Here is a 26,775-nt window from a genome sequence, read left to right as displayed (position 1 = left end):
GATGAAGTCTGTTGCTATGAGCAGCACCTGAGCTCTGCTACCATGGCAACAAGCAGCCCGGTCCCTGCAGCCTCCACAATGTGTGGATTTACTGGACTGTCAGCTGTATTAGTGACTGTATACTGTAGCTGTATTCCAGTATAATATAGTATGCATTAAAGCCAGCTAATACCATATGTTCATTCATTACTATTAATATATACTGTAATACCAACAGACCGCAGCCAGTCCTTGAGATTATCAGGAATTCCCACCTCACAATATTGCAAAGCGCTTCCTACAGAAATGTGCAAACCATCTGCAAACAGAAAGGAAAAACCTTGAACACACACAAGCGCAGAAGGCTTTTCCTTGCAGAATTCTGCACCTGGATTAATAGAAATCATTCTTGAAGAGACACGAGGCACAAAGCCAAAATTCAGGGTCCCCGTCAGAATGGCAGCGGCGGGGGATCGGCAAGGTGAGTATTTGCTTGTTTATTTTTTACTTAATCATCTAAAGCACAAAGATTATTAGCACTCACATACATGATCATTTGTAATATATATTACAATAATAATAATAATAATAATAATAATAATAATAATAATATTTAAAGGGGTTATCCCATGATTAATGTAAAACATGAAAACCAGACATCATATAGTACATGACAATACCTTTTTAACAAAATCAGCCCTGTACCTCAGCTGGATCCAGAGATCTCCCCATTCATTATCCTGGTAGATTTATATCACGCTGACAGCTCAAGGGGAGTGTCTTTTCTGCTGTAGCTCAGGGGCGTGTCCATGCTCTACCTATCACAGCTCAGGGGGCGTGTCCATGCTCTACCTATCACAGCTCAGGAGGCAGTTGAAAGAAGGAAACTGAGCATGTGCGGCCTTCTCAGTGAGCAGGTCAAAGAAATAAGAAATTAAGTGGCACTATACAAATACATTTTATTGAATAGCTCAGTGGCTATACACAATTTTTAATTACCGTATTTTCCGCCCTATAAGACGCACCGGCCCATAAGACGCACCTAGGTTTCAGAGGAGAACAATAAGAAAAAAATATTTTCCATTACACCTCAGGTCAGACCAGCAATCAGACCCCCAATGTTAATCAGACCTCAGCTTACAGCCCCAATGCCTCAGATCAACCCCCCAACCTTCAGCCATCTATCATCCCCGATATGTCAGCCATCTATCAACCCCCATATGTCAGCCATCAGCCCCCATATGTCAGCCATCTGCCCCCATATGTCAGCCATCTGCCCCCATATGTCAGCCAGCAGCCCCCATATGTCAGCCAGCAGCCCCTCTATATCAGCCAGCATCCCCCATATATCAGCCCCTATATGTCAGCCAGCATCCCCCATATATCAGCCCCTATATGTCAGCCAGCAGCCCCTATATGTCAGCCAGCATCCCCCATATATCAGCCCCTATATGTCAGCCATCAGCCCCTATATGTCAGCCAGCATCCCCCATATATCAGCCCCTATATGTCAGCCAGCAGCCCCTATATGTCAGCCAGCATCCCCCATATATCAGCCCCTATATGTCAGCCATCAGCCCCCATATGTCAGCCAGCAGCCCCTATATGTCAGCCAGCAGCCCCCATATGTCAGCCCCTATATGTCAGCCAGCAGCCCCCAGTGCAAATAAAAAAAAAAACTCACTTACCTCTCCTGCTCCTGGATGCCACCGCTCCTCACCATCTCAATCCTCTTCATCCTGCTGTCGGCTGTGTATCGCGGCGCACAGTGTGAGGTCACAGAGCGCCCTCACGCTGTGCGCAGCCCTGCACAGCCGATAGCTGAGCCGAGGACCAGGAAACGGTGAGTACAGAGCCTTCACCGATTCCCGGTCCTGCGGTACTAATGAAGCGCTTCCATAATGGAAGCACTTCATTAGTATTCCCCCCACTTACGGTAAATGCAATTACAAAAGTATTCAGATGCAGGTGCTGGTTTAAAAACTGTAGAATATTTTTCGTGGGACAAGCAGGTCATGGTGAAATTCCTCTAGTCCCTGTTCTGCTACATATGGTAAAACAGCAACTGAACCTAGGGTGCCTTCACATGAGCCAGGTTTTTGTTGAAGACATTTTTGTCACTGAAAATCAGTTCCATTCATTTGAATAGGTCTTGCAGAAATCCATCGGCCTGCCTCAAAACAGCCGCATGCAGATGAACAGAACTGGGTTTCACCCGCAGAAATTTTGCTACAAAATCTGCAGTGTGTGAAGGTACCCTAGGCTCACCCACAATACTGAGTAATAGCTAATGAATGTGCTATTATAGTAAATACCTACTCTTCTGCTCACAGGTTTTTTTAAGCTGCAGAGCATCTCAAATAAAAATGTAGCAACTTTGCAAGTAGTCTTGGTACTGAAAATGAAGTAGCATTTCAGTTTGCCTCCGTTCAGTCCCCATTCTGCTGCAGCGTTTTGCTGTCCACCTGACGAAGCGGAGCAAGAAGGATCCGTCCTGGCACACAATGTAAGTCAATGGGGACGGATCCGTTATCTCTGACACAATCTGGCACAATAGAAAACGGATCCGTCCCCCATTGACTTTTAATGTTGTTCAAGACGGATCCAAAAAAACATACTACAACCGAATCCGGTCATGACGGATGCATGCAGCCGTATTATTGTAACGGAAGCGTTTTTGCAGATCCATGACGGATCCGCAAAAAACGCTAATGTGAAAGTAGCCTAACTCATGGCTGTATGAACTGAATACTCAGCGTTTATTTTCAGTCTGTAACATTAAGGCACATAAAACTCTTTTTGTAAATCAAGACAATTTGTCCAGTTTTTTTAATGTCTTTTTCTTACATAGATGTGGTTTTGAAAGAGCAGATAAGCCTTTAAATCCTTAGAGATGCTTACACATGCATGTATACAGCTATAGAAATAACAACGGGGGGCAATTATCAAGACTGCCGTTTTCTTTGCCGGTCTTGATCCCCCCTGCACAGCCAGAGGATGCGCCAAATGTATGTAGTGTCGCAGACCTCTCATAGATTCGGCACATCCTGCTGCTCTCCGTGCAACAGACTAATTAGATTTCTGTCTTTATTTACACCAGAAAACCGGCATGGATAATGATAAACGTGCCAGGCCTGCGGGCCTCGCCCCCTACCACCTTCACCACACACCCTTTTCTCACCACTTCAGAAAAGTGTCGGGAAGGGGGAGGGGAGTAGCAATTACAACTATTGTGGCGTAAATAGCATAATAAATGCCCCCCATAATGTGTAATGCTGCATCATAAAACACGGCAGTAAAGATAGTAATACGACAAAGCCACATATAGATGGAGGGGTTACCAAGAGCTATAATGGCCCCCCAAATGCCCGGCCCCTCACACAAATAGTACCTCGCTCTCCATGGTGGGGGAGCGAAGTAAGTACTATCTGTGTGAGGGGCCCGGGCATACAGGGGGGCATTACATCTCTTGGATAACCCCTTTAAAAGGTACCTGTTATTGACAGTGATGCTGACAGTGCCCTATGTATTAGGGTATTGCATAGGTGCCCTGCTGAAGAAGAATCAGTGGGGCACATTTACAAAAGGACTTGTGACTATTTTAGGTGTAAAATAGTTGCAAGCTGAGAGTGATGGAGGTGGGGAGGGGGTTTGATGGGGGCACTGCCAGGGCTGGACTCCAGCCTCAGCAAATTTACTCACATTTACGTCTGGAAACAGGCATAAATGTTAGCGAAAAACGACGCCAGCAAGGACTGCCACAGATGCACCTAATTTATGATGACGGGAACGCCTCATCATAAATTAGACAAATGTAACGGCAGTGCAAAGCACAAGGGCGAAACTAAGCCGGTCTTAGTAAATGTGCCCCAGTGTGTAAGAGAGGATCCCCTTCCTTGACGGACTCTCACAATGTAGCTGCAGATGAACAATATAACTTTAGCTTTCCACAGTGCCCTGACCATTCCTGAGTAACCCTTACCTGGGGCCAGAGACCTCACAGCATGAGCTTCCACCTCCGTTGGGTTCCACCACAGTTACCGCCACCCACTTGCTGCAGCAGCAGCCTCCCAGTTCCCACCTATATGCTGCACTCTGGGTTGCACCCGTCAGATGCTGTTCTGCTCCTATGTCGGTCCCTATAGTTGCTGGGCCACTACCTTTCACAAATAAGGCTACCAATGTTACGCAATGGGCAACAGTGTGGCTAAGACAGTTTCAGCACTGGTCCTTGTCAGAAAAAGGTATTGTTTCTTTAGGGGCTGCAGAATCAACTTGTAGCAATAATACAGCTTTAGATTTAACACAAGCTAGCTTTAGTTTGCAGTATACAGTGCAACATTTGAACCTTCCATGTTATGCATAACTCACTATGCTTGAACTTGAACTCCATATACAATCTGAATTTGTGATGTCCCTTTTTGCCCCACCGGTCCACTCATTCGGCTGTATAGTGTAGCTGTAGAACGGGCCTTCATCTAAGCCAGCAATGGCTCCCAAGTCTGACTCTACCTGCCCGCCAGCTTTCTCACTGCATCTGCTCCAGGCCTTGCTGAGCAGCAATCCTAGTCTTCCTGGTCTCAATCCTCAGCCCACCATCCCCCAGCAGCTACACGTCATACATTTAGACCAGGCAGGACAGCTTCAGTCAGGCTCTCCGTCTCTGCCAACAACCCACTGCTGTTTCATGGCCGCTGTACTCAGGACTGCTTAGTACACATTCTGCAGGTCCTCCTGGTGCCACATGAGCTGCTCAGAGCTATCACACTCATGGCTCTGTGGCTACCATACTCTGCTCACTGATGCCAACTCTGAAGCCATATTCTTATCAGTTTGATAAGAGTTTAGCTATAATACGTCTTTATGAGGTCAGGACATCAGAAATACAGACTGAGAAGTGATACAGACTGATTATTAACCCCTGTACCCCCAAAACAGCTGCAAATATTGAATAGACCCATTGAAAAAAAAATAATTTTTAGCCCAAAATGAGTAAAATGCAATCAATATTAAAACAGATGTCCATTGTCTTTAAAGGGAATCTGTCACCTCCTTTTACCATTTTAAGCTGGCACCATCGCTATGTTGACTAAAGTACCTTATTTCCAGGACTCTTCTTTTTACTTTATTTCGTTTAGTAGTTTTGATGTAAAAGCCATTTCTATGTTATGCTAATTAGGGTCCAAGGTGCCCAGAGGGGCGTTTTTTTCACTCTCCGGTGCCCAGTGACGCCCCCCTGCAGTGCCCAAGAACGCCTCCTGATCATCAAATAACCTCCCACTGCCCGGCAAACGGTTCCGCCCCCTCCCCTGCGCCTGCGTGATCATCAACGTCCTGAGGGCAACAGCGCTCAGGTCACATCACTGGGCTCGGCGCATGCCCAGTGAGACTTTTGAGGTACACTATGACGTGGGGAGGGGGCGGAACCGTTTGCCGGGGCTGTGGGAGGTTATTTGATGATCAGGAGGCGTTCTTGGGCACTGCAGGGGGGCGTCACTGGGCACCGGAAAGTGAAAAAAAAGCCCCTCTGGGCACCTTGGACCCTAATTAGCATAACATAAAAATGGCTTTTTACATCAAAACTACTAAACGAAATAAAGTAAAATGGTAAAAGGAGGTGACAGATTCCCTTTAAAGAGGACCTGAAGATGTCCATTGTCTTTAAAGAGGACCTGAAGATGTCCATTGTCTTTAAAGAGGACCTGTCACCTCTCCAGTCATGTCTGTTTTAGTAGCTAACTGAATTCTCCATGTAATAACAATTCTGGAGCACCTATTCTTATGACTCTATGTTGTGCCATTCCTTTAATATTTCTGTTAGAATTTGTGAATCTGTCAGCAGCTTTTAGTAAAGTTACAGATGGGTGTTACCAGTTTGGTAATCATATATATGCTTGTGCAATATGTACAGTAGCTTTCTAGGCATAGAACTGCACTCTTCTAATTATGGTAAGGCTATAATACATAGTATATATGATATGATATGTGCATGCTAGGACACAGCTCTGCCCTCACCATGCTGATGTCTACCCCTGTCAATCAACGGGAGGGGGAAGTGGGCAGAGCACAGGGGGTGTTACAAAGCAGTGCTTAAAAGATTCAGCCCTGCCCCTTGGTGCTCCAACTTTTGCATTTGCATATGAATGAAATATATCTCTGCAGCTGTTTCGCATACAGAAAAATGAAAGGTATCGCTATAATCAGCATAATGAGCCTTACCAGCCAGTAGGCCTGTTTTAATAGGTTTGATCATGCTGACAGAGCCTCTTTAAGGTATATCTCGCACATCTTCACAGAGGCAGCAGCACTTCACTTTAATTAACACTTCTTCAGGCTGCTCAGACATTTTTAGACGAGTCTGAGCAGTCAGAGCACATGAGTCCCCACTGCCAGGGGCGTAACTACCATAGCGGCAGACCATGTGACTGCTATGGGGCCCAGGGCAAGAGGGGGCCCAGTCTTAGTTGGTATCATCTCCTCTTCTGCTGGAGGTGAAAACTTAGTCAGGACTCTACCCTCTAAAGGAACAACTGTTAGCATATGAAGCAGTGGAAAAAATGGCCCAAGGGTCATTGAAAGGGGTTTAGACGGAAACCCTTCTGTCCTGTGTGGGGGGCCTGGTTTAATACTTGCTATGGGGCCCTTACTTCTCTATGTACATCACTCCCCACTGCCACGTTGAAGTCCCAAGATGTCTCCCATAACCTCCGTTATATGTGGCCTGGGGAATCTTTCAGCACAGACTGACTCCTCATTAACAGGAAATCTATAACGTTACCTATATTATTAAGTGTCGTCAGGTGACAAATGCAGTTTAAGTAGAAACACAGGGCAGGAAAAGACTGATTCAGCCACATCTTTTAATGTAGCTTGTTTTCTTTAGAGCCACTCAGGAATATCAAATGGCTCATTCCCCTATTTATGGGGTTCTTGAACAATCATTTTTATTGGGCTGTTTACATTACTCCGACACTGAGTGATAGGTCATCAATATTAAAAGCCTGGAGAAGCCCTTTAAGAAACTAAATACAGACAATGTCTCTACAACTGCTTTCTATTTTAACCACATAGTGACCAGCCTTCTGGGTCACTGCATGTAGACTAGGCTGTCATAGAAAGGCGGCGGCCTAGCCTAAGGCCAGTTAGTGACCCTCGTAAAATGGCGTATTGGCAGTCACTAAAGCTACTTTCACACTAGCGTTTTTATTGGCTCCGGCAGGGTCCAGCAAAAATGCTTCCGTTACTGATAATACAACCATCTGCATTCGTTATGAACGGATCCGGTTGTATTACCTTTAACATTGCCAAGACGGATCCGTCATAACCTCCACTGAAAGTCAATGAAGGACGGATCCGTTTTCTATTGTGTCAGATTGTGTCAGAGAAAACGGATCCGTCCCCATTGACTTGCATTGTGGGTCATGACGGATCTCAGGACGGAAAGCAAACCGCAGCATGTTGAGGTTTGTTCTCCGGTTTGGGAACGCAACTAAACGTAACAGATTGCATTTTGGAGCGTTCCGTTCTGTTCAGTTAAGTTTTGTCCCCATCGACAATGAATGGGGACAAAACGGAATCGTTTTTTTCCAGTATTGAGACCCTATGACGGATCTCAATACCGGAAAACATTAACGCTAGTCTGAAAGTAGCCTAATGGGTAAAAACCACAAGGGTTTTTGTGAAAACACACATGAAATTGATGGAGGTCAATTCAGCTGAAGTTTATGGAGAAACCTATATATTATATAATGCAGTTCAGACTGTGCCCATCAATTATAAATACACAGTGCGCTACAGTAGACATTAAAGAAGTACTCCTACCAAAGAAATGATGCCAAATCCACAAGATATTTTATAAATGTCTGACCAGTGGGGGCCCATGACCCCAGTTTTGCTACCCAAGCCGAAAAGAGACTGTCACAAATAAGCAGAGAAAACGGGGAATCATGTGACTCTAGATTTAAAGGGGATGTGTCACCATTAAGGCTACTTTCACACTAGCGTTCGCTGGTCCGCTCGTGAGCTCCGTTTGAAGGGGCTCACGAGCGGACCCGAACGCAGCCGTCCAGCCCTGATGCAGTTTGAATGGAGCGGATCCGCTCAGACTGCATCAGTCTGGCGGCGTTCAGCCTCCGCTCCGCTCGCCTCCGCACGGACAGGCGGACAGCTGAACGCTGCTTGCAGCGTTCGGGTGTCCGCCTGGCCGTGCGGAGGCGTGCGGATCCGTCCAGACTTACAATGTAAGTCAATGGGGACGGATCCGTTTGAAGATGCCACAATATGGCTCAATCTTCAGGCGGATCCGTCCCCCATTGACTTTACATTGAAAGTCTGGACGGATCCGTACGAGGCTATTTTCACACTTAGCTGTTATATGCTAAAATAATGCAGACGGATCCGTTCTGAACGGAGCCTCCGTCTGCATTATTATGATCGGATCCGTTCAGAACGGATCCGATCGAACGCTAGTGTGAAAGTAGCCTTAAAGGTATTTTCTTAAAATTCAGCAAGAAAAACTAGTTGCTTTTATCATTTACTTTCTGTTACAAAAATGCCCCAGTAGTGAGAAAATCTCTTTACTTCATTAGGCACCCTTGATGTTTAGTCTGCATAGTAATGTGCACAAACAACTACTGAGTTAGTCACACATGCCCACTTCCATGCTTCTACTGCTACTGCCATGACAGGGAGTGTTGCTGAAAGGGCATGCCCCTTAAGAGAGCTGCAGCAGTAAGAACACACCTTTAGGCCTCTTTCACACGACAGTATGTCCATTTCAGTGTTTTGCGGTCCGTTTTTCACGGATCCGTTGTTCCGTTTTTTGCTTCCGTTGTGGTTCCGTTTCCGTTCCGTTGTTCCGTTCCGTTTTTCCGTATGGCAAATACAGTATACAGTAATTTCATATTAAAAATTGGGCTGGGCATAACATTTTCAATAGATGGTTCCGCAAAAAACGGAACGGATACGGAAGACATACGGATGCCTTTCCGTATGCATTCCGTTTTTTTGCGGACCCATAGACTTTAATGGAGCCACGGAACGTGATTTGCGGCCAAATATAGGACATGTTCTATCTTTAAACGGAACGGAAAAACGGAAATACGGAAACGGAATGCACACGGAGTACATTCCGTTTTTTTTGCGGAACCATTAAAATGAATGGTTCCGTATACGGACCGTATACGGACCGCAAAAAACGGCCCGCAAAACGGAAAAAAAAAACGGTCGTGTGAAAGAGGCCTTAGGCTGTGACACGGAGAGAGCGATAGCAGAAAGGACACACTCCTGAACTATGCTAGTGAGAGAGCTGTAACAGAAAGGACAAACCCCTGAACTGTGATAGGGAGAGAGTTGTAGCAGAAAGGACATGCTCCCTGAGCTGTTGTAGGAGAACTGTAGCAGAAAGGACATTCCCCCTGAGCTGTTGTAGGAGAACTGTAGCAGAAAAGACATACCCCCTGAGCTGCAATCTTGAAGAAAATATAGAATAAGTACAGCAATTAATGGGGGAAACTCTAGATCTATGTGAGGTAGAGGGCTGATTCTAGCTTTGTTAGAAAGAGCTTGTCATGTACAGTTTTATGTTTGATTTAAATTTTTTACATCAATCATGGCAAAATCCCTTTAAGTCTATGGTACACGATGAGATGCGTCACGCGACATGAATGGGATCACTGCATGAGTTTCAAACAATCCAGCAGTGCTTCAATGGATAAAAACAAATGAAGCTAGCATGTGTAACGGCCCAGAGGTGCATTACCACCTTTTACACCTCTCCACTATTTCCTACAGTTGATTCCATGTCATCATATATATTAATTGCCAGGTCCTGTATATTATGAATATTCTTTTCCCTGTAATGTTATGTTCAAGTGTAATGTGTCTGGTTCACCAGCAGATGGCGGCAGTATTGGCAGAGCTAGTTTGCCTAGAATGGAACCCTTCTTCTATTCTAACCCTCTCTAGAGAGGGAGGAGTTTAGTTAGTAAAGGTCAGACTAGAGTACCCCCTGCAAGGGGAAGGTCGTCTGCAATCCAGCAGAGCACACCTTCAGCTCTGCTGGGTATAGAGGCCCAAGCTGCAAGCCTCTCAAGCCAAGAGGAAAAGTTCCCTGGATAAAGACAAAGATCCAGATAAAGATAGAGTCAGACTACAGAAAGCTAAGTTCAGCAGAAAGGATACGTTTCTATTTAATCCTGATAGCACAGCAGAGCTAAAGAGGTTCAGATGTAGCAGAGCTGAATGCGTTTGCCTGCCAAAACTTATGCCAAAGCTTGCTGATGACCAAGATGAAGTTGGAAGATTGTTTTCTGATGCAAGTTTATTCAAGTAAAGCTGTTTCCAAACGTTAATACAAAGTCTGGACTCAATCATTTCTACAAATCCCTCAACTATTCCCCCTGTTTGTACTGCTTCGGACAAAAACGCCTGGGGTTCCAGGATATCCAGTAGGAGCACCGTGACACGTGCACAACCACAACACCTAAAGGGACATTATAGGCTACCTTTGCCCCACTCTGGCATTCCTACACCTGGGTACCACCTATCACCAACACCATCTACTTAAGGGGACTCCGTTCCCTGTTGCTGAAATGCAACTGGCGTCATGACAAAAAACTCTTTCACTTTAAGGGACCCCTGGTAGTACCCTGTCCGTTGCACATGTTTAGTTAAAAATCAGCTAAAGACCCTTGATGTGACAGAATGAAAAAAAAATCTACACTAATCACTTAACTTCCCTCCATTCTCAACACCACTGCTCTGGTCCTCAGCTCTGATCTGTGTTACATGGCTGCAGAGTTATGTAGTTGTACACAACACATGACCACTGCAGCCACTCATTGGCTTTAGCAATCTTTTGTCATACACCACACAGGCCACTGATTGGCTGCAGTGGTGAAATGGAGTATACGGCACATGATGGCTGCAGTCAAATAAAAAAAAATTCTGGTGGGAACAACTTACCCCGGAGGGATAGATGCCCTACTGCTGCTCCCACTGGTTCTCTGTACTCCTGGTCTGTTCAGATTGTTCTGTCCTGGGTAAGCTGTTGATCCTGGTACACTTTGACTACGAGAGCTATTTCTGATTCCTCCTGCAGGACGACCTCCTTCTCCTGGTCTTCCCCAACCTGCAGCTCCCCCACTATACGTAACGCTCTGTCTTATTCCAGATGGATGTAGTGGAGGGGGAGGGGGTGGAGGCAAGTTGGGTGGAGGCCCAGGGGGGACCTTAACTTTTTGTGATGCTAGGATAGCATTAGAAGCTGCTCTAGTACTGTTTACTAGCAGACACTGGGGGCAAGAACAAGGTAATCCAGAACCAGACCCCACAGGCCACGACTGAGACTTAGGAATGGATCCCATTGTCAAAGGATATGCAAGATCCATGCGCCTCCTTAGTCGTCGTTTACGATGTGTTTGCCGGTTGACTTGACACATGCTATGGAAATGCACCAAGTAGCAGAAACCAAGTGTAGTGAGGTCCAGCCAAGGGTGCTGCTTCTCATAGGCATTCTGGATAGCAATGCAGATTTCTGTATCATAAGGAGTCCAGGAGCCTGCATCATTTTCCCATTCCCATACGATACCCTTGCCTGGGGCAGAAGATGGTTCAAAAAAACTGCGTCTTACTGGGCGGACGGTCCCTGTGGGGAAAAAAATGAACAGGATAAAAAGAATTTCATTAAAAAGTACTTCTTAAAATGCAAAAAAAAAAGAAAGAAGAAGAAAAAAACAGAACTTAGCATTATAACTTAGCATAAACCAATAGTACAGATGACTATAAGAAACTTTGTAATAAATCTTATCAGAGAAAAGTGCCTCTTTCGCCTCCCTTGCTCATCCTAAATTAAAAAGGGGTTGTCAGCTTTTTACTACTTATGACCTATCCTCAGGATATGGCATCAATATCAGATCAAAAACAGATCAATTTGAAGAAAAGGCAGCACCAGTATGCTCTGCTCTGTTTCACTTCTCGCCGCAGTAACTGCAGTGGTGAGCAGGTGGAATTTCAAGTAAGGCGTCCCCATTCACTTCTATGGGACAGCTCCGTCTGTTCAAGTGAATTCTACAGATCCATCCCATTGAAGTGAATGGGGACGCCATACTTGTAATTACGTACATCCGCTCACCACTGTAATTGCAGCGGGGAGCAGGTAATCAGAGAAGAGAAAGCAGCGCCTTCTCTTCAAATAGTCGATCGGCGGGGGTGCCGGGAGCAGCCAATGGCAGGTGGGAATGGGGATGAGCCTCCCTAGAAATATCAAGAGGTAAAAATTCTGGCACTCCAGAAAATGAAATCTGTGGCAGCAATGCGGCTGGCGTATATTTCAGGAGTAATGTGCATCAGTTTTCTGGTGCAAATGTTAAGTCCAGCTTCAGAGGTCGCACCAGCGGTTTGCCCCTCCCACCCATGCCTTGCCCACTTTTTGTAAAAATGGTAGATAAAGCCAACAGGTCACCAATTGTGGTGCAAGTCCCGTTTTGTTTATGGCGTAGTGCCTAGAGGAATAGCTACAATTTATATAATAAGCTCTTCATAATGACCACCGCTTGATGGCCATGCCAGCCTGGGCGACACAGTGACTTTGCACCAGGCAGCAGATTTGGCAGCACAGAAAACAAACAACCAATCCAACCATAGAACAGGGTGACATAATGACTAACTGACAAATAAAAGCTGACTGCCAAGTCTATTTCTGCTGATTTACCCTTCTGACCTCACAAAGATGTCCCTGCAGAAATGCGCCAGCACCTCTCCAGAAGAAGAAATGTCACTTCTACTTCTACTCGCATCCCCACCTATGCCTTGGTTGAATTTGATGGACGTATGTCTTTTTTCAACCGCATTAACTATGTAACGCGAAACAATATAATACAGGCAACAATTTATAAAAATCATGCTTTTAATATAGCTTTTCAAATGTGGTCTATAATCGCAGGATAACATCTCAAAATCACAACAGATTTATTGTCCACCCTATATACTACAAAAATTTGTTTATAACAAGTAGGTGAGCTCTATGGAAGGGGATGTATCAAAACTGAAGTAGTGAAGTAGTTGTCTATGGAACCATCAGATTTCACCTCTCATTTTGCAGAGAAGTTTGGAAAATAAGAGCTAACCTGAATGGTTGCAGTGGGCAACTACTTGACATTTTCTTTGCAGCAGTTTTGATAAGTTGCCCCCTATGTCATCTGTTAACATGATACTAAATGAACACCTAAAGGGGTCACAGCCTAAAATGGGTCCATCCAAAAGATGTCATTAATTATTTCTCAGACTTGCAGTATAAAGACTTCATGCACAAAACCGTATGGATATTTTGGTCCAAAAACCACAGATCCACAAAATATGGATACCTTCTGTGTCAATTCCACATATTTCTCAGCCCCATCAATAGAAATGACAGTTCTTCGCTGCAATACAGACCAGAAGAGGACATGGCCTATAATTAGTGGAAAGCCACATGTACCCACCAAAAATGTGGATCACACACACATGAAAAATACAGTTATCTGGGGCTATAGGGGTTTTGCAGGATCAACATATTGATGGCCTATCCTTAGAATAGATCTACTTCTCAGCTCTCAACTGTTTGAAAAGGCCATGGTGCCCGTGTCAGTGCTGGGGAGTCTTCATGGTTTACCTCAGTCTATCTACCTGTGTTTACTTAGTAGTGGTGGTGCAAAATATGGCAGCATTGTCCCGTTCACTTTAATGCAATATCCTAAACCACCGCTACTAAGAACACAGGATGGAAGTGGCCCTGATGAAGTGTTGTTGTGTCACGGTGTTCTAACTCAGTCCGTCGCTCCCTGCGGTTCAGTGCAGTGAAAAAATTGGTGTGAAGAACCAGGCAGCGATTGAAGAAGAAAGAACGTCTTTCTTTACTTAGTGCAAAAAATAAATAGCAGCAAATCCAGCAGCAGTTTGTACAAAGTGCAATTAGGTATGGTGGCTGGAAATGTGGCAGAAGATGACGCTCTGGCTGACAATATCTCTGTCCTGTTTCCCTACGGCACCTTTGGCTAAAGATCTCCATTGTATGATTCAGGATTATAACTATGCCTGTTCTGAACTGCGGTGATGGTGTCTTAACGTGTTTCCTAACACCTTGCAGTGGAGTTTTGATAGCTTGATCACTATGCTGACACAAATAGTTTACAGATCAGCAGGCTGTCTGGAGCAGTAGTCCTCCTAGATGAGCTGCCTCTATTGTCTACATGGCCTGGAAGAACGGGAGCTTGATCCCATGTTCCCTCACTCTTGTCTTTCTCACTCCTAACCAGCTCTGCCCATCCCTTGGTAGGAAGTTGGACCAGCTCACTCCTACCAAGAGGGGAGGAATGGGATGCTAGGTCCCATTCCTGTTGGCAAACACTGCCAACCGTACCCCATCTGCTGGTGAACAAAATGTATAGCATGACATTACATTACAAACCAATTGTAGTACCCCCAGGTCTGGGGTACTGCACATGCAGGTAGATGGATTGAGGTAAATAATAAAGAGTCCACACTGCTCACAAAAGCACCACAGCCCCTTCAAACAGAGTCAGACCACCACAGATGCAATATTGATGGCGTATCCTGAGGATAGGCCATATGTATGGTGATCCTGGTAAAACTGTTTTAACGGGGTTCAAGAAAAGTTCTTAAGAAGGGCCCAAATTAACCATTTGAGAATGATTCATGCATTTACTGCCTACACTGTTCAAAATGTGATGTTAATGTGAGCAAACGCATTCATATAATCTTCTCATAGTGTAATATGCGTTACAGATATAGTCAAAATGTGCAAAAAAACATAAGCAATGTAACATATTCAGGTGCCAGGGCTTTTCTCCCTTTAGAAGCAACATTCGCTGTAACATAACACAGATATAGACGTCAGCTTTCCTTGCCAAGCGCTCCCTCTCCTCTGACTCTGCAGGTCTGCGGTCACAAGAACAAGCAGATAATTAATAATCCTGTTGGGAGGTGTGTTTGGTGTACCAGATAAATCTGTCCCCGAGGGCCATCCAACCTAAAGAGTCCCTGGACAGGAGAACTGGCTTCAGGAGGCCTGGATTGTGTTTCAGGAGTATATCATGTGTTGCACAGCTTTGCTCTAGTGACTTCATGCAGCATGCACACTGGCGCATGATGACGGATTAACCCTTTCCATGGCTTCTGTGATACAAATCTTCTGATGACCAGAATATGTTAGTGCCTGGCTATACAACTAATGGTTTAGAGCTAAGGAGCTGTGTGTGCAAAATGACCACTGTGAGGAATATGGTTTATCATTTATTGGCAGCCCTGATTGTCATTTGATTCACCTTTTGGCATGTACACAGTCAGTGTACATGCAAAATAAGTTCTCACCCCCAGCCATCTTATGTCAGCTAGCAAGGGAGGAAGCCCCAGGGGTCTAGGCTTTAAGGAGGCCCCAGGTGGATAAAGTCATACCTCAACCAGCCAGGTTGGAGGCAAGCTAATCCTGCAGGAAAACCCCCAGCAGGAGGCCTTAGCCCTTGCCCAGGATCAATGATACCTCCCAAACATGTTGGCACCTACATTTCATTAGGAATTATGAACCGTCCGTCCATCCCAGGCATAATTCGGTTATCTTTTTGCGATCCTGGGGCAAAGCCAAACGTCCACATGGTCCTGGCTTGAGGCTAGGATGCCCAGCAGGGGAGATATACATATCTCCCCACAGAAACCACATAGCAGCACCATGTTTGGACTCTAGTTGTAGCCAGAACCCAGGTGGATCAATTGGGCCCGGAACTATCTTCCTGAGACATTCTGGTCTGGGGCTATGAGCCTTAAGGGGTTTTATGGGTCATTTGCTGCCAGCACCAGAGAAGGAGGGGTGGACCTTACCCATAGGCGGGGAGGGGAGCAGCCCATGTAAGCCAGCGGGCGGTATCTTTTCTGAAGGGGGTCACACCGAGCCAACATGTTTGGAGAGACTGGGTACCAGCTGACATCACTGCCCCCACGTGATTGCAGCCAAGGACTATATCACCCTAAAGAACTTTCACCTACCTGGTAACTGACTTTTGCTCTGCTTAACCCAGTTGTACCCATATAACCTGTATATATTCTCTGTGTATATTATTTTATATCTAGTGTGCCCTTAAGGCAATTAAATATATAATTTAATCTTGTGCTATCTTGTATCTCGATCACGAATCCCAACGTCCGTATTTCGGCCTAGTTATAAGCTACCACGGGTTGGTTTCTCACCCTATATAATTCCGTTAGCGGACCGGGCTTATATCAAATGAGAAGCTGGTGGCAGATACCCAGACTGAGACAGCACTGTTTTCACTGCGGCAGTGAAAAGGCTCTCTCAGCTTGTTGCCTCTCTGTGTCCGGGTGGACAGGAGGTGTCTGTGTAAACTGTACCAAGCTGGCAACGTCAAGTGGGCATGAGGTCTGGTATTCGTCACATATTGGTGGCAGCAAAGTGGGATCGAGATACTAAAGACGACCAGCAGTAGCTTTTGCCGTTGGAGTCTTAAGATCAGCTCAACACTAGACAGTCTGAGTGCAAATACAATAAGGTGTGTGTGCATCAGGTGGCAGTCTGTGTCAGTGACCATCCGTGGCAATGATGGCCAGTTACACACGAAGCAAGGCTAAGGAGATGGCTAAGGCTATGAATGATGGCGGGGAGGACGCAGTCCAGATAGGGGGCCGAGAGGAGGTAGAAGGCAACTTTATTCAAGGGGAGGGGGAGCACAACCAAAGCTCCCCAAGGAGCCATTTGCCGGAGGTGAGGTCTGCGGTGGGCCTCACTCCACCTGCCCATTCCCCCAGCCTGGCAGGCTCGGCTGCTATCCTACAAGCTGCCCTGGACCGTCTCCAGGCCGGAGACCAGGCAGCCTCTGAGCTCCTCCTGGCGGCTGTAGGTCGTCACGAGCAAGCAGAGGCTGCAGAACATCGGGAGAAAGCAGAAGCTGCAGAGCAAGAACGTTGTGAGCAAGCAGCAGCTGCAGAACGTTGCGAACATGCAGAGCGTGAGCACCAGCTACAAATGCTCCAGCAGCCCTCTCCAGCCCGATGTGAGTCTCCAGAGGTCCGGATTCCCAAACTGCGGACAGAGGACTTTCCCCTACTAGACAAAGATGGGGACCTGGACACCTTTTTGTTGGCATTTGAGATGGCCTGCCATCAGTACCAGCTGCCAGAGGACCAGTGGGTCAGATTACTCACGCCACAGCTCAAGGGAAAAGCCCTTGAAATCTTCGGGTACCTGCCCAACGAGACCATCCTGAGCTATGAGGACATCAAACAGGCTCTGGTCAGGCAGTATAACTCAACCCCTGAGTCGTACCGGAAGAAGCTCAGGAATTTGCTGGGCCGATCACATGCGGGCCCTGCTGAGAGCGGTCGACCAATGGACCACAGGATTGGAACTCACCACCGTCCAGCAGCTGAAGGAGCTCATCGCTACAGAGCAGTTCTTGTGGAATTGCCCGGAGGACCTACAGCAGTACCTCTGCGACTGGAAGAAAAAGGGGGCCTCCGCAACAGCAGCCCTGGCTGATGAATACACCAACAACAGGACTTCAGAGGCCCGGAAACCTGTCAGCTGGAGAGGGGGTAAGATGCACGCTGCACCTGCTACCCCTGCCCCAAGGCCCAAGGGGGCACTGGCCCTGGCTTCACTTTCCATGTCGGTGGGGGAACACCAACTTTGCCACCTGTGTAAAAAGCCAGGACACTTCAAGGCCACGTGTCCCGAGGGACCATCCACTGTGTTGTGTGTGGTGGGGTGGTGGGAGGTCCCTTGACAATGTTCAACCGGTTACCGTGGGCCAGGCCGTGGCCATGGGACTTAGAGACACCAGCGCTGAGATGACACTGGTACGGCTTGAACTGGTGGCACCCCATGATTTACTGCCCGGGAGATCCCTTACTGTCTCAGGGATTGGAGGAGTAGAACCGTCGCTGCCCGTCGCCAAGGTTTATTTGGACTGGGGCGCCGGTCGAGGAGTAAGGGAGGTGGGAGTATCCGCAAATATCCCCGCCAGTGTTTTGCTGGGGATGGACCTGGAGCGGCTTGTGTCTAAGTACGTGGCCGCTGACACCCCGAGGTCCGATTCCCCAGAATGTGATGTAATGTAATGTAATGGGGATGTGGGGGATGTAATGTGTACCTCCCCTCAGTGGGGAGGAGGTCATTCCTGATAGCTGTGCTGAGGTCCCAGTGTGTGGCCAGCAAGCCTGCTGGAACCTTTTGTCCTCTGGTATGGTGACTGAAGGGACAAGCAGGGTGCAGACAGCTGTGGGGGAGGAGGATGCAAATGAGGTCAGGGCTATCCCAGGAGAAGTAGGGCTGCCAGGTGAAGCCTCAGTGCAGGGTTCCTCCACAACTGGGATGTCAGAGGGCCAGGTTAGTCCGTCTGGACTGGCGACTTGGTCGGGAGCTGAGGAGAAGCAGGCACTACCAGCGGTGGCAGTGGCCATAGCTGCTGTTACGCGCAGTGGGAGTGCTGGGGCCCTAGGGGCCCCTCAGGGGTCTGATGGCTTTCCCCCTTCCGACCAAGTGGCTGCCGAGTCAGATGGAGGCCCGGAGACAGGTCCCAGGGACCTGACAGAGGACGTGGCAGTCTTGACTATTCTGACCACGTCCCACTAGGGGTTTCAGGTGGTGCTAGCACCAGCTGGTAAGCTCTCACGGAACAGGTAGCACGGCCTCCCTTGGATTCAAACCCCCAGACGGCGGTCTGGGACCAGTTGTGCCTGGAAACGGTCCAACAGGGCTCACCGGAGGCGTGGCCCAGGGACCGACAATTTGTGGTACCCTATCTGTTCAGGGTGGAATTTCTGTCGGCTGCGCATGAGATTCCGGTGACCAGATACCCAGGGGACACTAATACAGAGGCCTGGACGGAAGACGTAGCCACCCCTGGGGAGTCGGTCATCAAGTGTGTCATGCGCTTCCAGGAAAAGGTGCAGGCCTTGTCGCTTGTTGCGGTTGGGGCATGACAGTATGGGGCAGGCCCAGACTGACCAGAAGCGGGGTACAACCAGGAGGCTTGTGATAGGACCCACCATGTTGGTCACTAAGTGTGGATACTGCTTCCAGTACCTCAGGACAAGCGTCAGGCGGCCTGGGAAGGCCCGTACCTCGTGCAACAGCGGCTCAATGCCAGGATGTACCTGATCACCCTGGACCACGCCCGGGCTAGTGGCTAGCACCAGCTGGAAAGATTTCACAGAACAGGTGGCACGGCCTCCCTTGGATTTAGACCCCCAGAGGGCGGTCTGGGACCAAGGACAGCTGTGCCCAGAAACGGTCCAACAGGGCTCATCGGAGGCATAGCCTAGGGACCGACAATTTGTGGTACCCTATCCGTTCAGGGTGGAATTTCTGTCGGCTGCGCATGAGATTCCAGTGACCAGATACCCAGGGGACACTAATACAGAGGCCTGGACGGAAGACGTAGCCACCCCTGGGGAGTCGGTCATCAAGTGTGTCATGCGCTTCCAGGAAAAGGTGCAGGCCTTGTCGCTTGTTGCGGTTGGGGCATGACAGTATGGGGCAGGCCCAGGCCGACCAGAAGCGGGGGTACAACCAGGAGGCTTGTGATAGGACCCACCACATTGGTCAGTAAGTGTGGATACTGCTTCCCGTACCTCAGGACAAGCGCCAGGCGGCCTGGGAAGGCCCATACCTCGCGCACCAGCGGCTCAATGCCAGGATGTACCTGGTCACCCTGGATCACGCCTGGGCTAGTGGCTAGGACCAGCTGGAAAGCTCTCACGGAACAGGTGGCACTGCCTCCCTTGGATTCAGACCCCAAGAGGGCGGTCTGGGACCAAGGACAGTTGTGCCCAGAAACAGTCCAACAGGGCTCACCGGAGGCGTGGCCTAGGGACCGACAATTTGTGGTACCCTATCCGTTCAGGGTGTAATTTCTGTGGGCTGCGCATGAGATTCCGGTGTCCAGATACCCAGGGGCCATTAAGACGTATGCCACCCCTAGGGAGTCGGTCATCAAGTGTGTCATGCGCTTCCAGGAAATGGCGCAGGCCTTGTCGCGGTTGGGGCATGACAGTATGGGGCAGGCCCAGACCGACCAGGGGTACAATCAGGAGGCTTGTGAGAGGACCCACAACGTGGGTCAGCAAGCGTCAGGCGGCCTGGGAAGGACAAGCGTCAGGCGGCCTGGGAAGGCCCGTACCTCGCGCACCAGCGGCTCAATGCCAGGATGTACCTGGTCACCCTGGACCGGGCCTTCCCCGTGAATCTGTTGCAGGCGCATCAGGAGCGGGAGGCAGGTGCCCTCCCGGAATGCCGCCCCTTCCGGGAAATGTTAACCAAAAAGCCCGGAAGGAGGGAGTCCACCGAGATGCCCTTGGGCATGGAGTATGCCCCTGTCACTTCTAAGCGGATGGTCCACCTGCTTAAGGGACTCGAAGGGTACAAGGCCGCGTACCTGGAGATTTCATTTCATTGACTTTAATGGAAAAAAACATCACCATGTGCACATGAACCACAAAATTGTGATCTGCTTCTGAAGTGGCATTTTACTTTTTGGATGCAGATTTGATTGTGGATTTCATAGAAGTCAATGGGGAAGCTGAGAAACTCTTCAAAGGGCTCTTTCGCACAAACGAGTTCTCCATCCAGATCCGAAGAGTGCGGTGAACACAGCATCTGGACCTGTTCATTTCAAGGTGTCTGTGTACATGAGAGACGTTTTTCACATATCATCTGCATTTAGGAAAAATCGCAGCATGTTCTATATTGTGTGTTTTTCACGCAGCCCCGGTTTCACAGAAGTGAATGGGGCTTGAAAGACGGAAGGCATGCGTATACCATGGGGCACAATTATCAAGCTCGCCAGGTTTTGGCCATAAAATTAGACTGGCCTCTTCCTTGAGCACTTATTAAGTCACATCTTTGTGAAGAAAAGCCACATGGAAAGTGCGACTTTTAATGCAAAAAAAGTCGTAACTCACCACTGAAAACAGAGGAAGAAAAGTACACCACCCTGAGGGCATAGAAGATTAGACTGTTTTTACAACAAATTCAGGTGCAAAAAAAGGCACACCTACATAAATAGGTGAGAAAAAGGTCTACAAAAGTTTGAAAACTTCCAAACAGGGTCCATTGCTAAAAAATAAGACTGTCTAAAACAGCATTGTTTAGACTAATGCCTCATTCACACAGTCAGTGTTCGGTCAGTGATTTCCATCAGTGATTTTGAGCCAAAACCAGGTGCGGCTCTAAGCACAGAACAGGAGTAGATCTTCCCCTTATGCCTCAGGTCTGTGGAGGCTCCAATCCTGATTTTGGCTCCCAATCACTGATGGAAATCACTGACTGAAAACTGACGTGTGAATGAGGCTTAAAGGCGCAAACACTTTAGTAACACATCATTCACACGTCAGTGTTCAGTCAGTGATTTCCATCAATGATTCTGAGCCAAAACCAGGTGCGGCTCTAAACACAGAAGAGGTGCAGGTCTTTCCTTTATACCTATGTCTGTGGAGGCTCCACTCCTGGTTTTGGCTCCTAATCACTGATGGAAATCACTGATCAAACACTGACTTGTGAATGAGGGTTAAATGTCCTTTTCACTGATGGCTACTAGATGTAGATTGTTATTAGTGTTGAGCAAACTTATCTTTTCTAGTTTGGCGTACAGGTTCGGGTTATCTAATAATCCCATTATGGATTCCGCTACCACGGTCCATAACGGAATTCTATGACGGCATGCACCACGGAAGCCTATAAGAGGCATTCCGTATTGCATTTCGGCATAATAGAAGTGTATGGCCAGCATAGACTTCTATTATGACAGAATGCCTCTAATAGGCTTCCGTGGTGCATGCCGTCACAGAATTCCGTTATGGACCGTGGTAGCGGAATCCATAATGGGATTCTTAGATAACCCGAACCTGTACGCCAAACTTGAAAACACAAGTTCGCTCAACACTAATTGCTATTCTTCAGTTTTATTTCACACGCATGAAAAATGCATGCAATCTGAAAACAATCTGGACAGAAAAAATGGCACAAACTGAGGCACATTTTCTAAAGTGACTTTTATTTTTTTGTTGCATTTACTACTGAAATTGCGTCTGTTTTGGAAGCTTTTGAGCCTTGCTTGCCTATTTTGATATTTTAGACTAAATCAGAAGTTTTCTAACTTTTGTGACTTTTTTCGGATCTATTTATGTAGGTGCGCCTTTCTTTTGCGCCTGAATTTGTTGCAAAAACAGGGCTGCCGTACTTTTCTTTGTCAGTTTTCATTGGTGAAGTGCAACTTTTTAGCATTTCTTTCCTGGAGACATGCAACTTTTCTCTGCAAAGATGAGACTTTTTGATACTCAAATAAATTAGACCAGTCTAAGTGAATATGAACCTGTCTAACTGAAAAACAACCACCAGGAGTCAGAATAAGAAAAAAAAAGCCTCGTCTAATTCATCAACGGATGTGTGACTTGGCAAAAGAAAGACAGCCAAATGAAATACGCCTGTCTAATTTTATGGCGATAACAGGCGAGCTTTATAAATGTGCCCCACTGACTGTGTGAAAGCCTTATTTACACAGTCAGTGTTCGGTCAGTGATTTCCATCAGTTAATGTGAGCCAAAACGAGGTGCCTCACATAGCCTCACATTTTGGTCTAGAGAAGCTACTCCAGTTTTCCTACTCCACCCTCCTACTGGAGTGAAATTGTGACTTTTAAAAAAAGTCCCAGTGATAAATCCTGTCCCGCCCAACTGTTGTACACAGTGTGAAACCGGCAATGTAAATATTGTCACACGGCCAGTTATAAAAGGGACTTGCGACAATTTTTTTTTAACTAAAAAAGTCTCAAGTCCGTGAATTAACGACCCCCACTGTTCCCTACTTGATCACGTGAAGTACAGTACATGAGACTCCACTATTGAGTTGGTATATCACATTGGTTCTAAATGTAATATTAGACTGAAATGTAGACTGTGGAAAGACACAGAAATATACATAATTCATATCACCAACACCTCTTAGGTTACAGTCACACTGTCAGGTTTTCTGGTGCTGTTTTAGAAGCCAAAACCAGGAGTAAATTGAAGTAAGAGGAGAGGTCATCCCTGTCCTTTAGGGCACATGGCCGTGGCTGTATTGCGGCTCACAAATAGCGGGTCCACAATACACGGGCCCCGGTCATGACGCATCGAGACCCATTCATTTTTAATCGGTCTGTGATCCGTTCGCACCGCAAAAATGTTCTATTTTTTTGCAGTGTGGAGGCACGGACAGAAACACCACGGAAGGACTCTGTAGTACTTCAAGTACTGCATGGACGCTCCATGTGGTCGTACTCTTAGGAAAGGCCATTAATATTTTACCAGTGATGTCCCACCACCAGTTCCCACTGCCAATATGCACAATGACAGGGTCATGGCACTCCTGTGAGCGCTCTCTTCATTATTAACCCAGGAATAAAGACTCGTCCACACAGTGGCTGTACCTGGTACTGCAGCGTGTCCTACTCGTTTGCATTTCAGTACCAGGTCATTGTGCCTCTGTAAACCATGAAGGGGACATTGCTCTTGCAGGGGCTCTATGGTCCTTTTACATTGCTGATAGCTAGGTGTTTCACAGGTTGGACCCCCAAATGATGAAACATAATTAATCTTTACAGATTTCCAATTGTTTGCATGCATTGAATAAAAAAGATTGGATTTATGCTACTTTCACACTGGCATTTTGGCTTTCCGTTTCTGGGATCCGTTCAGGGCTCTCGCAAGCGGCCCAAAGCGGATCAGTTTTGCCCTAATGCATTCTGAATAGAAAAGGATCCGCTCCGAATGCATCAGTTTGCCTCCGTTCCATCTCCATTCCACACCATGCGGCTGTTTTGCGGTAAAAAAAATATTCTGCAGAAATAATGAGCATGGACATTATATACACAGATTCCAATGGGAAAAGCCACTGTTAGGCCACTGAATGGGTCTCATTCTTGTGTGGATCCACCAGCACATAAACTGTGCATCTGGATCACAAATCTGAGTATCTGTTTTGGATTTTTATTGCAAATCCTCTTGAAAATCTGTGATGTGTGAACATGCCTTAAATATAAGCTGCTTTATTTGGAGCACATAAGCCAATAACCTCAACATTTCGGCACACAGGCCTTTAACAATGTTCCATGTGCATATAATGTTGCTGTTTTTTGGTTATGTCATACCTCCCAACTTTTAAAAAGCCCAAGGAGGAACATTATCAGCGCCACGCCTTTAACTCCCCCCAATGTCTGTCTACACACCCCAATCCCGCCTAGTACCTTTTTTGCCCCCACACAGTAGTTATTTCCCCCTTAGTTCCCCCACACAGTAGAATATCCCTCAGTGCCTACTCACAGTGGTGATTTCCCTCTAGTGCCCCACACATTAGTTATGCCTCCTTAGTGCCCCTACACAGTAGTCATGCCTCTTATTGCCCCCACACAGTAGATATGCACCCCAATTGCCTCCACATACTAGATATGCCCTTTCTTTGCACCCGCAAAGTACATATGCCCCACACAGCAGTTATGCTCCCTTTGTGTAACCACAAAGTAGAATGCCCCTTCAGAGCCCCCCTTACAGTAGAGCTGGCCTCTGTATTTTTTAACAAAATAAAAAAAATAATACCCACGTAGTCCCGTTCCCCTGGTGAATGAAACACATCCTGCTCTCCCCAGTAGCAGCCATGGTGAAGTGACGACATTGCGCCTGCTGTGCTCATGCACACAACCGTGTCCATATTTCAGTCTGAAAACCACGGATCGGCAAAATATAGATAACTTCTGTCCGTGCTCCGCATTTTTCTCACTCCCATAGAAATGGCCATTCCCATCCACAGTGCAGACCACACTAGGACATGGTCTATAATTCGGGAAACGGACACATTGAGCCACAAAAAACATGAATGTGTGCATGGCCACATGGAAAAGAATGGGGCAGTCGGCTGTCCACAAAAAAAAAGCAAACAGCACTTGGATGAAAAATACAGTAATGTGCATGAGGACTTAAGATCACAAGCCTCTTACCAGTGTTGACTTCTTCTGGCCATGGGCTCTCAGGTGCTGCCTTAAAGGGGTTTTCCAACAATAAGCCAAATGGCCAGTCTCTTGTGTCTGTGGGGGAAATCTAGAGTATTTTTACCCAAAAATATAGCTGCATTTTGTCTTTTTTTTTTTGTGTCAGCTAGCATATTCTTGACAACAAGAACAGTGATATATTAGAGAAGGCAGTGGGAGCACAGCTTACACATTTTGGTTGATGCCATCTCTATGGCCACCCTCCAAACATTCGTACTTTTTTTCTAATTTAGCCATAATACCTATTCCTTACACAGAAAATATATGTTCCCATGATTTAAAGATGATAGAATCACAAGAACAGCAAATCGTTTTGTACACCGTGCAATGAAGATCTCTTACATATCTCAAGTATTACCTGTGTCCTGGCGGTACTGGTGCATAGTCTGAAGGTCAATGACGTATGGCGTTAGCTGTGTGTCCACCTGCCCTAATGCCACCCGTCCCCGTCCATCTTCTCGTAAAGCATTCTCAATATGATGGCACACAGTGGCAGTATATGGTCTCCAACGTCCATGCTCATTCAACCATTCCCAGACCACAACTCTTGGAGGAGCCCCTTGACCTCCAAAATTTTGACCGCTTACTGATTGAAGAATACGTGACATGGCAAAAAGAAGAAGAAGAAAAACTCAGGCGCTAGAATTTTTCACCCCAGCGTCACGCAGGAATAAGACTGGTGGAACAAGTGGTTTGAGCAGAACTTTGCATTGAGGAAGCTTAGGAGTACTGATGACATGGCATGTCCTCAACTGGTTTTCATGTTGGACACAAATGCAGAATATGATATTAAAGCAATAATATGAGCTTGTTTATGGCGGCATTTCCTATTTCTTTCTATAGGTTGATGCCCCAAGACATTGTATTTTAATGACAATTATAGGGCTCACGAAGATGCACATTGTAGCTTGGCCCCCTTAAATGTCCTCTGCCTGAAAGCTTTTCTAGAAACAAGTCCTGAGCCCAGACAGTCAGTTGTCAGCTCTTCAGGCCATACGTCCATAAGCTTTTACTGGAAAAGGTGGGCATCTGCAAAAAGAAAGAACATAAAAAGGTGGGCATCTGCAAAAAGAAAGAACATAAAAAAAAAAAAACACAGATTCTGAAAATAATGTTGTGTATTTGTTGTCTAATGCATTGTCACAGTGCTAGACTCTCTACAGCCCTGGCATACTAAACACCCAGAACCTGGCTTCTACCAGCAATGCTTCTCTCCATACATACACTTGTATGCTTATTTGCATTTTATATTTTTTTATGCTTCATCTGTGATCTATACATATGGACAAGTGTATAATGAGTGGTAACCCATAAACTGATGGTCCTACCAATACATCAGCCTGATATTATCAAATCACAATGGACATCAGATTAGCTGAGTGAGGCCATGCATGCAGAGAGACCCCCTATCTGTATCCACTATATATATATATATATATATATATATATATATATATATATATATATATATCCTACAGACTGTAGCAGTAACCATGGAGTACTCACGGTCCTCTCCTGTCAGCAGACCATTTTCTGACCTCCCTTGTGTCATGCTTTCAGTGTGGGGAGCCTGGTGTTCCCCCAGGGTTGGAGGGAGGCTTCTTCTTGGTGTCTCCTGGGGGGTGAATGGTCTGTGAGCTCCTCAGATGATGGCTCTGTAGATGCGGACAAGTGTGAAGAGGAGGTTGTAGTTCAGGCTTTCCTTGCT

At 46.7% G+C, this 26,775-nt stretch overlaps 1 protein-coding gene across 1 annotated transcript in view; it reads right to left on the bottom strand.

Moving 5' to 3' along the window:
- DTX1 (deltex E3 ubiquitin ligase 1) overlaps positions 1–25,675 on the bottom strand; it is a 51,627-nt gene extending 25,952 nt beyond the window's left edge. The window contains exons 1-2 of the mRNA XM_044288653.1: positions 25,426–25,675; positions 10,945–11,626 (exon numbers count right to left, since the gene is read on the bottom strand). Of these exons, the coding sequence (XP_044144588.1) occupies positions 10,945–11,626; positions 25,426–25,675 (932 nt within the window). The remainder of the gene's footprint in view (positions 1–10,944; positions 11,627–25,425) is intronic.
- Between the last annotated feature and the right edge of the window lie 1,100 nt (positions 25,676–26,775).

This window comes from Bufo gargarizans, chromosome 1 (genome assembly GCF_014858855.1).
Source record: "Bufo gargarizans isolate SCDJY-AF-19 chromosome 1, ASM1485885v1, whole genome shotgun sequence".
Taxonomy (NCBI): Eukaryota; Metazoa; Chordata; class Amphibia; order Anura; family Bufonidae; genus Bufo; species Bufo gargarizans.
The sequence above is the reverse complement of the archived record's forward strand: the minus strand, read 5'-3'. Positions and strand labels throughout refer to the sequence as shown.